The sequence below is a fragment of the Mastigoproctus giganteus genome, chromosome 4 (genome assembly GCF_048544385.1).
Source record: "Mastigoproctus giganteus isolate SK-2022 chromosome 4, ASM4854438v1, whole genome shotgun sequence".
NCBI lineage: Eukaryota > Metazoa > Arthropoda > Arachnida > Uropygi > Thelyphonidae > Mastigoproctus > Mastigoproctus giganteus.
The window spans coordinates 9,608,950-9,627,174 of record NC_143578.1 but is presented as its reverse complement, the minus strand read 5'-3'; the positions used below and the strand labels follow the sequence as shown (position 1 = coordinate 9,627,174).

The window sequence follows — 18,225 nt, the reverse complement described above, 5'->3', positions numbered from 1 at the left end:
ATGCTCGAAAGGTAAAACTTGCTGACATTATGCCTGTCTCCTCTCTATTTTTGTAATTTTATAATTTTGAAATTTTTGTAATTTTGTACACTTCTGTAATTTTTCCTGCGCATGAGATAAAAAAATTGAATAATTCTATTTACAGGTTCATCGAACATTTCTTTTTTTCTTCAATCAAATTTGCGAGTGCTGCATAAGCATTTAGGGAAATTCCGACTTATGTAGAGTTCTGCAGAATGCAACCCTTACATAAGTCTGGGAGTGGCTATAATGCATATGGGTAGAAATAACCCCAGAGAAATGTACCAACCCTGTAGTACTACACTTAGGGTGGTAGAAAATGAAAAAGACCTGGGAGTAATTATGCAGTTAGATATGAAATTTTCTAAGCAGTGCAGACAGGCTGCCAGAGAAGCTCATGGGGTATTGTCAACGATATACAGGAATTTTGCTAGTAGGGAAAAGGAGGTGATTATTCCTATGTATAAGGCAATGGTCAGGGCACGCCTTGAGTACTGCATACAGGTCTGGAGGCCACATTTTAGGAAGGATGCAGAATTGCTTGAGCAAGTACAGAAGGGCAACAAGATTAGTGAGGGGAACAAAAGGGTGGTTTTACAAAGAAAGGCTTAAGTTCTGCAAATTGCAGCATCTGGACTAGGCAACCGTGAGATGATCTGATAGAGGTGTATAAAGCCTTGAATGGGTTGAGCAGGCTCAATTCTGTTGGGGTTCTTCTTCTTCTTCTTGCTCAGATTACGAACCTGAGGTGGCATAAATTCAAATTGAGGAAAGACAGTTATAGAATAGATGTGCAGAAATTTGCCTTTAGCCAGCAGGTAGTTGATTGCTGGAACAAACTTCCATCGGTCGTTATGGAAGTTGATAGCTTAAATAAATTCAAGGAGGAACTGGACAAACTTTCAAAGGGAATGGATGTGTGAAATGTTTTTTTTTGGCTGATGCTACATAAGCTTGCTTTCTTGCATCACATGCCTCGATTACTATTACAACTTCTTACTATTCTGATGAAATGACCCAGTTGTTCTGATTTCTGGCACAGTAGTTCCAGAAATGTAGCCAGAAAACTAGTTTATGTAGTTTTGTAAATGATTGTATTGTGCACAGGAACTAAATCTCTTTATATTTTTCAAAATGTTTTTACCAAATACTACTGATAAGGGAGATCTTCAGAAACTTGGGAAATATTTTTGTTATAGTGAGATTTTTGTTAAAAGTACACCTAATTCTGTTTTTGCACGAACTTTTTTTACACGAATTTGATTTAACACGAATTCAAAATAAAAATTTCATTCTCTTTTTACGCGAGTCATTTTGATTTAACACGATTCCAATTAATTTTTTTTGCCTTCTAAGAAAATTTTTTTTTAAATTTGTGGCATATTAGTATCATTTCTATTTTACACGCACCAATAGATTGGATAACAGCTACTGTGTGCGTTTTGAAACGCGTGCTTTTGTTTACCAATGTGTACGTCTAGGTATCTATGAATTGTCAACGCTTTTATTGAATTTGGTGCACATCTACGGTATTCGTGCATTGTATCTTCGGAAGATTGTTTGTTTGTTTGTTATTTAGTTTTTAGGAGCATTAGCAACTAAGGCCATATTGCTCCGGGATATGCGGTGGTCATTCCCTGACCTTTCCGTATTTGGTGGTGACGGGTTCGAACCCCGGTCTAATCAAGAAGCGTGTGCTACGCACTGCTGCTCCTTCCCACCTGGCTACGGAGGCGCCATCTTCGGAAGACATTTAGTAGTACGCTCTATTTCAAAGTGAAAGAATCTTTAGTGAAATTTGTGCACATAAAAATTTATTAATTTTGCCGATAGTCAATAAATTGTAAGTTTACAAATTTTTCATACCTTTTTTTATTAATTATAACTGAGATATTTTTCGGTAGCCCTTATATAATGTCGAATAATTCGCCTATTACCAAAATGAAAAGGAAAGCGATTTCTTTGGAACTTAAAATTCAAATTTTAGATCGTCTTGCAACTGGACAAGGGGCTATGTCTGTAGGAAAGCATTTTGGTGTACATGAAGCTACCGTAAGAACTATTAAGAAAAATGAAGCTGCAGTTAGGAAGTCGGTATGTTCTGGAACAAAAGTAAGTGTTAATTCATCATCATATACAAGAGATATTGTCAAGGAAAAAATGGAAAAGGCTCTGGTAATATGGATAGAAGACCAGTCACAAAAAAGAGTACCAGTAGATGGAAATGCCATCAAGCAAACAGCACTAAGAATTTACAGACAGATTAAAGAAAAGGAGCCAAGCACTTCATCTCAATTAAACAGAAAGTATGACTTTTCTGCGAGTACAGGTTGGATGACAGGGTTTCTTAAAAGGAATACTCTTCATAATATAAAAATTAAAGGTAAAACTGCATCTGCAGATGAATCGGCTGCTAAAGTATTCCCGCAGGAACTTGCAAAAATTATCGAAGATGGAAGATACACTCCTGATCAAGTGTGGAATGCAGATGAAACTGGTTTCTTCCTGAAACGAATGCCGAACAGAACGTATGTAGCCAAATCGCAGAAAACTGCTGGTGGTTTTAAGGTAGCTAAGGATCGTGTGACCTTATTATTTTCCTCCAACGCTTCAGGAGATCGTATGTTGAAACCACTGCTGATAAATCGAGCCCTAAACCCACGTTCAATGAAAGGTGTAGATATCAATAAACTGCCTGTTTACTGGATGGCAAACAAGAAGGGCTGGGTGACTACTGCTATCTTTACAGAATAGTTCAACAAATGTTTCATCCCAGAAGTCAGACGTTATATGAATTTGAAAGGTCTCGAATATAAAGTTCTTCTGATTCTTGACAATGCACCCGGCCATCCTGTCTTGGAACACCCAAACGTACAAATTTTATTTCTGCCACCTAATACTACATCTTTGATACAACCGCTAGACCAAGGTATAATTGCGACAATTAAAACATACTACGTAAAACGAACATTCCAACACGTTTTGGACAAACTGAATGATGAAACACTAACAGTCATTGATGTGTGGAAGAAATTCTCAATTATGGATTGTATCAATCAAGTTGGATTAGCGTTAACTGAATTAAAACCAGCAACTTTAAATGCGTGTTGGAAAGCGGTTTGGCCACAATGTATAAAAAGCAAAGATGCCATCATCCTTAATACGACCGAATTTCCCAACATCATTACAATGACACACAAAATTGGTGGAGAAGGATTCGATGATCTATCGTTTGAAGATATTGATGAATTGTTAACCGACAAAGCCCTAAGCGAAGATGAAATATTAGAGATTGTCCTTGGGACTCCTTATCTCACAGAACGTAGTGATAATGAAGAAAATGATCCTGTTCTAAATGCAGATTTAATAAAAGAAGGTCTGGAACTGGCCAGAAAATTAGGTAATCATTTTGTCAAACATGACCCTAATGAGGAACGCTCTGAGAAGTTTCAACGTGAACTGAAATTGTTGACAGCCTCTTACAGAGAATTATATAACGGCCTAACCAAAACACGAACACAACGATTAATAACTGAATTCGTTCAAAAAACCGGTGAAATATCACCACCAGAGGAGACTCGTGCTGATTTTGCTCAAGAGATCACAGAAAGAATTTCATTAATAGAGGAAGAAGACGATGTCCACAACATTTCTAGCGATAGCAGTGATATTCCAGTCGTACGCAAACGTATGCGCCGTTTATTATCAGAAAGTGAAAATGAATAAAATTTTGTTATGTGTAAAACAGATTTTTTTTGTTCATGAAGAATTCATTTCATATGCATACAAATTTACTTTAATACATTTTCATTACATATTATTACATGTGTATTTTGTTGAAATAAAATAATAAGCTTAAAAATAATATTTTTGTGTGTTTTTTTTAAAATTATTTTTACTGATTTTTTAGATCCGGAACCAATCTTCTTTTCTTCCATAAATACAATGTATTTTTTTACACGAATGTTTTTTACACGTATTTTTCAGGAACGTATCTATCGTGTAAAAACAGAATTAGGTGTATATTCATAGTTGTGGGATTATATAATAATACTACTAATAATAATATTTAAGATATTACTTTAAAATTGAATTACACACGAATAAATGTTTATAATTTAATATTATTGTGTTGATTTTATTTTAAAATACACGGTAGGACAGAAACTTTTCAAATATCTCTCACAATCAGTGTTTGATTTGAACTCTCAACTTACTGGAAGCTATATCACCAAATTCATGAATTGCATCTTCATAGCACCTTCTGACCTTCTTTATGGATGACTGTGCCTAAAAACAATTCACACAATCACATTTAAAGTCCAATATCTTTAAATATATTATACTTTTAATCCATAAACAAATGAGTGGGGATCATTTATATATACAAAGGGACATTCAATGAGTTATCTACCTTGACTATAAATATGCATAATATATTAAAAAAAATGAAATGTAGTTTTTATTGTACTTTATAGATACAGTAGCCAAAAAAATACAAACATTTGTATTTAGACAGTCACAGACAGAAGAAATGGATATAAATGTGAATAAATGCAAATAGATGCAAAGAAAAGTGTGATGTGGGATGATGACATGCTGCCTCGCCAAGTATAAAACTGCAGATTCTGAATCCAGAATGGGGAAAATGCATGATCTATCAGACTTTGAAAAAAGGCTTATTGTGGGTGCACATTTAGCAGGAGCCACGTTTAAAGAAATGAAAGGCATAACTGGTTTCTGAAAATCATCCGTCTCGAAGGTTTTTAATGACTTGAGAGGTAAGCAGTTCTTCCACATTTCAATGTGGAAGAACTGCTCAATGTGGCAGAAAAACAAAACAAGAACAAAGCTGTTGTATTTTAAGGAGACTGTATAGAAAAATAACATCCAGTGTGCAGCAAATAACATCTCAATTCAACTAAACCCAGACTGCACTATTTCAACCCATATCATGCACAAAGAATTGAAGAAATTTGGTATTGGTGTTGCTTGCCTATTCAAATCCACCTGTTTCAGAGAAAAACAGAAAAATCTGCTTGTAGTGGTCCAATCACGACATCCAAATACGTCGTGATTGGACAGTGGAAACAATGGAAGAAAGTAATGTGGTTAGAAAAATCACAATACACTTTGTTTTGCACTGATGATAGGCAGAGAGTGTGATGACAACCTAAGCATCTGGCATTGGCATCATGGTACAGGGAATGTTTTCTTGGCACAGGCTGTCCAATAATACTGATGGAAGGTTGAATGTCATCAAGGCAGTACCTGAATTTTGTATCAGATCACTGCACCCTGCAATGTTACACTTCAATCCCAAAGGTGATGGCCACTTTATGGATAATAATGCAATAGCGCATCATGTCTGAATCATGTAAGAATGGTTAAGAGAACATGACACAGATTTCCACCACCTTCCTTGGCCCCCACATTCACCCACTCTCAATCCTATTGAGAATGTATGGGATATATTGAAGAGTGCTATTTGGCAATGTCCTCTTCCTCCAACTTTGTTACAGCTGCATGATAAAGAAAGAAAGACCAGGGGTACCGCATGATGGGTTCTATCAATGGTAAACAGGAACTTTGAAAGTGATAGTTAGGCCATATCTGGAATATTGCATAGAGGTTTGTAAACCTCATTTTAAGAAGGATATACACACTGGTGTTCAAAGAAAGTGCATCACCCCTTAAAATTGTAATTGTCATCCTAATAACGTAAGTATATGGCAATATTTCTTACAGATTACATAAGATTGACATGGGTAGGTGATGACATAATATTGCATCAGCTGTTACTTTCAGCTATATAAGCATGCTCTGCAAGAGTTGCAGTCATTTCTTGCTTGTGTCAGGATTGTGAGTTACGTGCAGCTGACGCCACAAAGAAAGAGTGCTATTGTTGCTTTATGTGAGGAAGGACGTTCTTCCCAGCATATTGCTTATAGAGTGTCTTATAATCAGTTGACAGTGAATAGATTTCTTTCCAAACTGAAGAATACTGGTTCTGCTGATAGGAAAAAAGGAACTGGATGCAAATGAGTCTCTACACCAAAACAGGACTGCGTTTTGAAGTGCTTATGCCTTAAAGACCGTAAAGCTTCTTCATCTGAGCTGAAAAGAGAATGGAAAGAACATACAGGACTGGTAGCAAGTGCAGTAACACCAGAAAATGCCACTTCAAAAATGAACTTATAGCCCATCATTCTAAGAAGTCCCTCCTCACACAAAAAATGAAAAAGGCCTGATTAATTTGGTGTAAAGAACATGTCAAATGGACCCCCAAGCAGTGGAAGTCGGTTATTTTCTCGGACGAGAAGAAATTCAACCTGCATGGCTCTGATGGGAGACAAACGATTTGCCGTAGACATTGGTGAAGAATACCATCCAGACTGTATGGTGTCTACAGTGAAATTCCCTACCAGCCAAATGATATGGGTGTGCATTTCGTATCGTGGAGTAGGTCACCTTTTTTTGGTTTTAATGGGGGTTTATTGGCACAAGGGCAACTAAGGCCAAATTGTGCCTGTCACAGTAGTTCTGCAAACAAAACCTTTTTCTTTTTTCAGTCATATCTCAAATAAGTTCGTATAAATGAATTTGCTTTAAAAAATTAAATAGGCCAGATAGATTTGCATCATCACTGAGAGTTTGGTTCATCTCTAATGAATTATTTTGGGTTTGAACTGCTTTAAAAACTGTTAATCGAGCAGCATGGTTGTGTGGCCAGTCAAGAAGGATATGTTTCACCATTAGTAGGGCAGAACAATGGCAACAGTGAGGAGGTTCATTGCCTGTCAGCAAGTGAAGGTGAGTGATATGGGTATGCCCGATGCATGTCCTTGCAAGAACAACCTCTTCTCGTCAGTTCACTCGTGAACTAGATTTCTGGTACTGTGGCATTTTCTCTATTTGGAAGAGCTTATTATGGGTTTGTTGCTGCCAGACTGATGCCCATTGGTCAATACATCCCTGCTTTATAGTGAGTTTGCAATCCATATATGGAATCGAGGCAAGTGAAGATATAGGATTGACTGGATTTTAGCTGTTTCATCTGCCTTCTTATTTCCCTGGATTCCAGCATGCCCAGGAATCCAGCAAAACCTTATCGCTGTTATATTCTGTTAGATTTATCAAGTATCCTCTGATCTCTTTCAAGATGTTGTTGTTGTTGTTGGAGTGGGGTTTAATGGTGCAAGGGCTACTATGACCAAATTGCGCCTGTTACTTTGGTCTAGAAGTGACTGTAAATGTGTTGATCATTTTCAGGTAAGTTAAAAGTTCAGAAAAATTGCCATCATCTCCAAGTATATGGGATAGTTGCAGAGGTTTCTGAAAATTAAACTGGGATTTGAAACATGCAGTTCTAACTGAATGGTAATGTGCACATTACCATTCAGTTAGAACTGCATGTTTCAAATTAGGATATGCCTAATGGCAAGTACAGAGCTACAGTGTAAGCAAAGTGGAGGATCTTCTCCTAGCAGTAAAAAAAGGTGCGTTAGATATGTATGGCCAATTTGTGCTCTTGAAAGCACGACCTCTTCGAGCCTGTTTAGTCTAAAACTGGATCTCCTCAACTGTGAATTCTGTTTTATCTCAAGAAGTTTGTTTCCTGTCTGGGTATGCAACATTTCAGATCACATCTCAGTACATATCCGTCGTATGATTGGTTTTGAAATCAGAGTAAGGAACTGGGATGGAATCAAAGCAAGCAGGGTGCTTTGCTGCTTCGTCTGCATGCTCATTTCCTGGAATTCCAACGTGGCGGGTATCCAGCAGAATTTGACAGTCAGCTTCTTTTCATCAAGGTTACATAACTGTGATCTGATTTGTGTGAGAAGTGGATGGGAATGTTGTTATTTGTTATTTTGGTTTTTAGGAGCATTAGCAACTAAGGCCATATTGCTCTGGGATATGCGGTGGTCATTCCCTGACCTTTCTGCATCCTCCGTATTTGGTGGTGACGGGCTCGAACCCCGGTCTAATCAAGAAGGATGGGAATGTTGTAATTTATTCTGTAAAGCACTCACTGCACTTAAAGAGTCTGTATATATTATGACCTGGGTATTTATTAGGTCGTTAAGGAGATTCAAAGCCATTTTTATTGAATAGGGTTCAGCTGTAAAAACACTGCATTCAATTGGTAACTGGACAGACAATGGATGTAGGAAGGACCACTACAGCTCCTATGGATATGTCAGTTTTTGAGCTGTCTGCATATACATGAAAACTGTGAGTATTGGCCAATGCATAAGCCTCATGTAACTGTCTCAAGATTTTGATTCAATGGATGGGAATATTTTCCCCACTGAAGAAAGGAGCCATCGCATAGAGGTATATTGCATATATTGACCATGGTGAGTAGGTCACCTGCAGTTTATAAAAGGTTCCATAAATGCTAATGGATACCTGGCTATATTGGAAGGCAAATAACCATTAGAGACCATTTCAACCTGCCAAGTAACTGCATCTTTCAGGACGATTCTGCTCCTTGTCATCGGGCGAAAAGTGTAAATAGGCACTTCTGTAGTTACTTTAGCTTCATTCTGCATTACAGGTTCGACAGTAATGTGTTTACATTTGTTACAGGTAAAAAAATGGTTGGAAGAACGGTCCATTACAACTCTTAGCTGGCCAGGAAACGGCTCGGACCTGAACCCTATAGAGAACTGTTGGCATCATGTGGAATCTGCAGTTGCTAGAAAGAAACCAAAGACCCTTCGTGAACTTCAGGAAGCCATAATTCGTGTTTGGAACCACGAACTATCAGTTGATTATCTTCAGAAATTGATCTTGTCAATGCCTCAATGGTGTGCTGCTGTCATCAGGGCCAGAGGTGGTTCAACTAAATATTAGTTTACAGCTGGTGAACTTTTCATTTTGTTTTCCATTTAAAATAATAAACTGAAGCATACTGAGGGCTTCTGATAACATTTCATCCATAATTGTGTTTACCAAAACTGTTGTATAAAGGTTGCAAATGCTCATTTTGGAATATTTTGAGAGCACCTGTCAAATATTACTTAGCTTTGCCTTAACTATTAATAAATATCTTTTGTTTATATTTCTATTTGCGACGCTAGTCATTAATGCAACATACCATCAAGAAAAAGGGTTAGAAATGTGAAATTCCTAGGTGATGCACTTTCTTTGAACACCAGTGTATATACTGATTGGAAAGGGTTTGGAGAACAGCAATGAGATTAGTTATCAGCACAAAATGGGATTCTCATCAATTCTGTAAATTGCAATGTTTGAAACTAAGTTGTTGTTGTTGTTGTTGTTATTTGGTTTTTAGGAGCATTAGCAACTAAGGCCATATTGCTCCGGGATATGCGGTGGTCATTCCCTGACCTTTCCACATCCTCCGTATTTGGTGGTGACGGGCTCGAACCCCGGTCTAATCAAGAAGCGTGTGCTACGCACTGCTGCTCCTTCCCACCTGGCTACGGAGGCGCCTTTGAAACTAAGCATCTGCATGGTGACTTAACTGAAGTATTTAAAGCTTCAAAATGGTTGAGTAAATTAAATGTTGACGGCATCTTCACCATTTCTCAGTCAACACACATAAGGAAAATATAAATTTAAACTGAAAAAGATTGGTTGCAACAGTAACTGTGAAAATTTGCCTTCAGCCATACTCATTCATGCCATACAGCCATTCATGATTGGAATTAATTTCCACTTAGTATTATTGAAATGGGTAGTTTGAATAAATTTAAAAAGGATTGGACAAATTATTAGAAGAAATGGGGAAACAAAGCGGATAGAAATTTATTATGTTTTTTTATCTCTAACTCTGCTGTATAATTTGCTCCCTTGCATAATTTTTCCAATACTAATAGTAAGCATTTAGTGTGGGGAGGAGGAGGGCATGTTGTCCTTCTGCTGATTTATCAAACAATATCTTGTACAGAGAAGGAGGATACAATTCCAGTGTATAAGGCAACTGTGAGATGGCACTTCAAATATGTTCATGTAGGGAGGCTACATCTAAAAAGAGAAACACACAGCATCTTGAATTGTTGAATGGGCAAGATCAGTAAAAGGGCCCCAACTTGACACAAGGCTTCAAGTATGTGGGCTAGAGAGTAAGATAACTAGATAACTTAGAGGGGATCCAAATGGGGTTTAAAAATGAATGAAGGTGAAATTTTCATGATATTAAGTTACACTAGAAGGCATATATAATACTAGGTGGAAAGAATTAATATGACTGGATGGATTACAGGAAGTTTCCCTTCAGCCAGCAAGTTCTTAATCATTGGAATAAGTTGTCTCCATGAATAGTTGCGGCTGATGGCTTTTCTTGGTGGATAAAGATCCACAGGAAGAAAGAGAGATGTATAATTTTCTTTTGGTTAGTGCAGCAAAAGCTCTGGCCTTTTTTGCACTTTATGGCCAATATTAATTCTAATGCTAATAATACTAGCATATCTTAAAACATCAGCATGAAATAATAAAACATTTAAAATATACCATTCATCCCAAATATCCTAAATTATCTAAACATATTCCAAGAGTATAATGAAAAATTAGTACAACTTACCTGTGCTTCTTCACTTGCTATCATTGCTTCAAAGAAGTGTAGTGACAAAGGCCTTAAACTGAGCAACCTGAAAAATTAAATGCATTACAAAGTAAATAAAAATAAGCAACTTTTTAAATATTCAAAAACTAAATGAGGGAGGGATAAACAATTGAGAAAGAAGTCGTATTAAAAAAGAAAACAACTTTATACCAATTCAGAATTTGAATTCTTTTGTACAATTAAGTATAATGAGCTTATTTTATCTATTTATGGATAAAATGAGGGAGGTGCAAACAAGTGAGACAGAAGTCGTATTAAAAAAGAAAACTCTATAACAGTTCAAAATTTGAATTCTTTTGTCAATTAAGTATGCATAATAAGCTTATTTTATCTATTTATAGATACTACTAGCAGTGAAGCCCATTAAAATCAAATCAATAAAACTCCTTTAAATACAGTGCAACCTCAATATATTGCATTTCTGAATATAAAGCAAGGTGTAATCATGTTCCCCAAAAGGGACATAAAAATTGCAATTATGGCAAAAATGAATTTCACAACAGAGACTAGCAAAAACAAATGCTATACCTCACAAAGCAGAGCCAGCTAATTAAAATGGTTTCCAAAGTGTGGACAAAGTCCAAAATTTACCGCAGAAGAGAATAATATTGTATTCTCTTCTGCAGTATATTCCCTCAAGTAGGCAATTATATTTTTATAAACGATAGTAGTTATCCTAGGGTAATTACTGTAGATGTTCACTTTCAACCCTCTCTCACCTCAATTAGAGATGCAATATAAAATTTACTTATGTTGTTTTTAACCTAAACTAGTACATTCTTGAGGGAAAGAGTCCCACAGTCTAATTGAAAATGTAATACAGCCATATTCCACTCTTTTCAGTCAGAGTTTGTCTAGAAGATATTAACGAGTATTTGTATTCCCAACGTTCTGAAATAATACTTTGAAAAAAGAAGAAAAACAGAAGTGATGAAAGTAAAAGAAAAAAAAAAAAAAAACCTAGAAGAAAAGTAAAAGGTAGATACAAATTACCTTTTGTAAAGACATCTTGTTTCAGTAATATCACCTTTCTTTGCTGTTATTTCAAGGTACTTCTCCTTCAATGGAATGCTAACTTCTGGTCGTTTCTGAATACCATGCTGCAATGAATAAAACAGAGTAAACTATAGCTTCACAAAGGAATTTTTATTGTATAATTATTAAATAAAATGGAGTTTGTCACTCATCTGCATGTATATTTATCTGTAGAAGTGTGTTCACATGCTAATTTGTATGTTTGATACAAGTGCCTCCTGGGCCATACTGTGACTGTTTATGGATTTCATTATGATTATCACAGATAATTTGATAAATTTATGCAATGTAAATATGAAACAGTCCTTCAAAATTTGCATCATTGTCAAGAATCTGTGATAAAGTTTAAGGTTCCTGCAAGTTAGATAAAGAGGTAAAGCTGAATTTCCAGATATATGACCACTGAGAACATTCAATGAGGATATGCACTTGCTTGTTAGTTGAGATTAGCAGAATGAACACTGGGTTTTTTTTTTTGTTAGTTGTTGGCGCATCGGCTTCGGTGGCCAAAATGCACCTCCCAAAGTTTTTGCATTTTACTTTGATCCAAGCCCGAGGCGGGATTCGAACCCGTGACCTTTGGGTTTCTTCTGTTTCCTACCCTCCAGTCTTTTGCCTTCCTCCCTTACTTTTCTCTTGCACAACGTTTTTTTTTTTTTTTTTTAGTTTATATATATATATATATATTTGTGTGTGGGTGTGTGTGTATATATATTTTTATATACACACACACTCATGCCCCCACAGGTCTAAATCTAAAAACATCAAAATTACTGCCCGACCTATTTGGCCCTAGAACAAGTTATCAGCGAACAACCCTACGCTCTGTTAAAATTACAACCGTTGCTCAAGAAACAGCGATCATCTCATTCTTAAATCTGGTCCTAGCCACTGAAATCCCAGGAAAGTAGGTGGCAGGACCCGCCAGAGTACTCTAGCTACAGTGGTACACCCGGTCAGCCTCCCCGTGGCATGGTGTGGTAACGTCGGGTCCCACTAGGGGCTCGGCGGCTAATAGACCGGAGGAACAAAGGGCACAACACAATACACAGCACATGACCCCCACACACTTCAAATCTCTGGCCCCGATACAATGTACACCCGCGGAGATGGGAGAAATCCCAGGAGCCGTTAGACACTAACATACCTTATACCTTATACCTTTGGGTTGCCAGACAGGCTGTAGAACCAAGTAGGCTGTGGATCACAGATGTTCTGAAGGCTCCCACAGCTATCCTAAGGGTACTATGCTGAATGGTATTCAGCATATTATTATATTCAGCTGGATGGTATTGCTGAGTTGTAGACTGGCGATCCATAGTCCAAGTGGGACTGAATTAAGGTTCTCTAGAGATTAAGAGGGAGCTTCTTTCAGCACCCAGGAGACAGCTCTTAGGATCTTAATTTTTTTAGACAAGCAGTCTGAAGAACAAAATTAGTTTATTGTCTAAATATTAGCCCAATAAATGTAAGTTGTTGGTAAGAGGAATCAGGTTATTTTTTAAATATTTGGATTTGGATGTGGTCTGCATTTTTTTCAGAAATGAATTCAGTGGATTTTTTTTCTGCTAGGGAATAGCCATTCAGTAGCACCCATGATTTTATTTTGACTACGGAAAGTTGAAGTTAGTTGCCTTTCAATCATTCATAGTTTGTGACTGACAAGAGATAATGAGGTTGCCTTTCAATCATATTCATAGTTTGTGACTGACAGGAGATAATGAGGTTGTCAACCTCATTATCTCTTGTCCCAAATGTGATTCAACTGTACTTGGAATGTCACATGTCACACTTGTAATTTTGATTGTAAATAAAGTTGCACTGAGGATGGACCCCTGCAGTATACCTTCCTCTTGTTCAAATGATTCAGATAGGTTGTTTAGATGGCTAACCTGAAATGTTCTGTGGCATAGAAAGTTTTGTATAAGTTAGGATAATGGCCCTCTCAAACTAAAAGAATGATCTTGAAGAATATCTTGTAGCCAGTTGGTATCAAAGGCTTTCTCAATATCGACATTAACCATGACAAGATGTTGTCTATTTATGAAAGCATTGTGGATGTTTGCTTCTGCTTTGATCATCATGTCTAATGTTGATTCTTATGAAACTAGTAGTCATTATTGTTTAGCAAGATTTTAGTTCCCATGTTAACTGCATGTGAACCATTTTTTCCAAGAGTTTGCCAACACACCTAGTCAGTAATTATGGGGAAAGTTACAATCCTTTCCTGGTTTTGGGAAGACTAGGGCAATTGAGTGGGCCGAGTATTTTGGGTAAGTATTTTCTAAAAATATTTGATTGTAGAAATTTAACAGAGTTTTTTTGCTTTGTTGTTTAGTTCTTTTAATATTATCTAGTAGACTATCTGGACCAGCTGCACTATTTAATTTTTAATAAAATTTTAATCAAATCTTTTAATTAAAAGATTCTAAAAGTTCTGTTGATGTGAATGGTTGTACAGGTATGATATCACACACTGGTGTGCAAAATTTAAGGACCAGTCAGGTTTACACCTGTAGCTTCTCATAGCAGTGGCCTGGATATGGGAAAAGCATACCAAAGGAACCTCGTGAGGAACAGAAATGATGAAGGAAACAACACCGAACCAAGAACGGAAACAAAATGGTACAGATGGACTTTATTCAAAAATGGCAACATAGCATTGGCTGCCATAATACAGATGCATCACTGCCAAAGATGGAATAAAAGGGAAGAGGTGGTCCTCGGTAGGAGGACCACCTATATGGCTACCCCTAATGTTGATGCAGGCTTTGCACTGCCTGTCCATACTTAGAACAATGTTGTTGATAAGTTCTTGCGGTAACATCGTCCATTCCTCTGTCAGTGCCATCTTCAGCTGGTGAACATTTTCTGGTGAGTGTGGACATGCTGCTAGGCATTTCTCCAGAGTGTCCCACATGTGTTCAATGGGATTTAGATCAAGGGAACGGGCAGGCAAATCCATACGAACAACATCCTCACTTTCTAAAAGCATATCAACAGCTGTAGTGCGATGGAGTATGGCGTTATCATCCATAAACATGAACTCAGGGCCAATGGCACCCCAGAACAGATGCACATGGGGAAGGATTACCTCAGTACAGTAGGGTGCACCGGTTACAGTAGCGCCTTCCAGTATCTGGAGTTGTATACGTCCATACAAGATAATGCCTCCCCAGACGAGAACACCTCGACCGGCATATCGATCCCTTTCAGTGATGTTTGCAGGGTGATGCCATGTGCCAACCTCTCACCAGATTAGCTGAAGTCCAGAATCGCTGCTGAGACTGAATCTACTCTCATCAGTAAAGAGTACCTTAACTAAAGATTTTGTGGTTGTAACCTTTAGAAATAGTGTTGGTCCTTACGTTTTGCACACCAGTGTAGTAGTGAAGTTGATTTTATGCTGTTCTACAGACCTTAATTTTTTGAAAGACTGGATTGTAAGAGGATACTGCCAATATACTAGCGAATGATTAAGTTAAAGTTTTCACTATTTCTGCCAGTAAGCATAGGTCCTGCCTTTCCAGTTTAGTACTGAGGTTAGGGTCTCCACATATTTATCATTTAGATTTAATTTTCCTCCAGATGCATGTGCCCTTGTCATCAGCTGAAGAATAACTAATCCAGGCATCTTTCTTTGCTTTTCTTCTTATTTGTCAGAACTCAGCTTTGGGTCTTTTAAAGTTAATGAGGTTTCTAGTTGTAGGGAATTTGTGAAAAAAATTTCGTGCTCTATTTTTTTTCTGCTTAGTGAGCATACATTCATGATTCCATAGTAATTGCTGTGTTTACATTTCCTAGCAAAGATCTTGGTATAAAAACCTCATGGAGAAAACCCTACCTCCCTTGCTTGAGATCGGCTAAGTACGGCCTTGATTGAAGTGGACATTAGAAATTCCTCCATTCACTGATGGGAATCAAACAAAAATCTCTTTAAATTAGCATTATCATTAGTAGAGGCACATGATGCAAGAAAGCAAGCTTATGCAGCATCAGCCAAAAAAAAAAAAAAAAAAAAAAAAAAGCTTTGATTTCACCCCTCCATTCATTCAAAATACCTGTCCAGCCCAGCCTTAAATTTATTTAGACTATCAACTTCCACAACAAAAGATAAAATTCTGTTCCACCAATCAACTACCCGCTGGCAAAAGGCAAACTTCCATACATCTATCCCACACTGCTCCAATTTGTGCAGCAGTCTTCCATGTGCAACAGTATCAAAAGCCTTTCTAAGATCCAAATATATGATATCAAAGTTATTCCCTGCATCCAGTTGCTTTGTGATCACATCATAGTATCCAATCAAAGTGGTCAGACAAGACTTCCCCTTAACAAACCCATGCTGTGTCCGAACTATAATTGAAGACTTGTCTAGATGATCCTGCAGGGCTTCTTTAACCAGAGCCTCCATTAATTTCCATGGAACAGAAGTTAAACTAACAGGTCTATAATTACTTGTATCGCCCTTTGATCCTCTGTGAATTGGGGTCACATTTGCACATCTCCAGTCCATGGGTACCTCCCCTGATTCCAAGGAAGCTCTTATAATTGTGGCTAAGGATTTGCTTACTTCCTTGCTGCCTCCTTTAATATAACTGGATAGATCCCATCCACCCCAGGTGCCTTTCTTATGTTTATCTTCAACAATTTCTCCTCCACTTTCTTCTCAGTTATTACAAAATCACCTAGCTCACTGCCAGAGTTTAGTTCACCTCTGGCATTCCTCTCCTTGAATAACTCGTCATGTGTGAATGTAGATGCAAAATACTCATTTAGTTTGTTAGCCACCTGAGCAGGATCATCAACAGTTGAACCCTCGATATCCAGTGGACCAATCTGATTCATCCCCTTCCTTCTAGAGTTTACACAAAGAACTGCAAAGAACTCTTTGCTGTTTTTCTTTGCATCCTTTGCCAAAGATTTCTCATAATCTGCCTTTGCTTGCCTCCTTTGTGACTTGGTTACAGACCAGCTTATATCTATCATAGGCTTCCATGTCACCCATTAATTTATATGTATCGCATGCATTTTTCTTCTCTGCCACATATTTCAGTAGTTCATCTGACATCCATTTAGGCCTAAACCTTGAACAATATTTCTTAGTTGGTATGTAAAGCCTAGTAGCTTCCAAGATTAATTCTTTGAATGCTTCCCATTTTGAATTTGCTGTTGGTAACATCAGTTGGTCCCACTGTATAGAATTTAAATACTGTCTCAGACCTCCATAGTCACCTTTATGAAAGCAAAAACCCTTCCCTTTACCCCCGATGGTAGTTACCTCTTTGAGTATATCCCACTTCAGCACACTGTGATGACTGCCACCTAGTGGTTCCTTTTATCTGCAGATTCTTAATGCATGAAGAATCACTACTGATAATCAGATCAAGAGTATTAATCAATCTAGTTGCCTCCCGAACATGCTGATATAGAAAACAATCATCCAATAAATCCACAAAAGCCTTGCTACTAGTGTCTAAGTGATCAACCCACAAATTTCAGTCAATATCCGGGAAATTAAAATTCCCCATTATAAGACTCTCTGATTTACTGGCCCACTCTATTTCCCTGTACAGTTTTTTATTATACTCATCAGAGTCATTAGGCCTATAACACACTCCTACTCTCAATGTTGATTTCCCAGTGCTTATATCACATCAAACTGACTCAACACTGCACTGTCCAGTGATGTCGACTGGCTGTACCTCCTTGGAGTTTATGTGTTTCTTAACTAATAGCTTTGATAATAGAGAGCTATTAAGTGCTCGATAATTCCTATATTCTATTATATTATGAATCAACAGGGATTACCTTTATTTTAGATATAGGAAGCTTCTTTTCCAACTCTCCTAGTCCAACTCACTATTCATGGGGAAGGCCATATATGAATTTTGCAAAACATGTGGGACATCTTCCCCACTGTCAGAACCGTAATGTTCAGACCGTGCAGTCTCAACAATGAGCGCTCAAGATTTCTGTCTACAAACACCATACCTCTGGCAGCAAGGAAACTATTACGTGGATTGGCATAAAATTAGATTTTTGAAGGTCTAAACTGCTTAATAAATATGGACTGATTATTTCTTTTGGTCCTGTAGCTGGGCTTTAGAATTAAATTTAGGGGTCTAAAAAATTGGATATGGGGGGTTATTCTCTACTTAAGGGGGGTTATTCTCCTTAAGTTGGACTAGAACTTTTCGGGGTGTCTTGTTCACAGGAATAGAGCAACTCACAATTAATCCGAAACTTTTGTCTTTGTTGTAGTGTTTGTTCTTCATGCATGCGTATAAGTGACCAATCGTTGGACAATAGGAATGGTCTACGGATATTGATTGAAGTTTCATGTAGTTTCATCTCTAAAGTTTCCGCAATAAGTAGTTTGTGGTAGTTGTGTTGAATATTTATAATTTTTGTTTCATTAAAGCTGAATGAATGTCGTTCATTTATTGCGTGGAACGAAAGTTCAGATGCATCTGAACGATCCACCCGCACAGAAGCTTCGTGTTGTTTTGCTCAAAGCTGTGACACTCCCATAGTAGATCCTACATAAACAGTGTCGCAATTTTTGCATG

The 18,225-nt window shown here is 37.4% G+C and overlaps 1 protein-coding gene across 1 annotated transcript in view; it reads right to left on the bottom strand.

Annotated features, from left to right (window-relative positions):
* LOC150086379 (U3 small nucleolar RNA-associated protein 6 homolog) overlaps nt 1-18,225 on the bottom strand; it is a 123,615-nt gene that overhangs the window by 10,635 nt on the left and 94,755 nt on the right. Inside the window, exons 18-20 of the mRNA XM_090371293.1 lie at nt 11,612-11,718; nt 10,577-10,643; nt 4,239-4,311 (exon numbers count right to left, since the gene is read on the bottom strand). Coding sequence (XP_090227419.1) covers nt 4,239-4,311; nt 10,577-10,643; nt 11,612-11,718 — 247 coding nt within the window. The remainder of the gene's footprint in view (nt 1-4,238; nt 4,312-10,576; nt 10,644-11,611; nt 11,719-18,225) is intronic.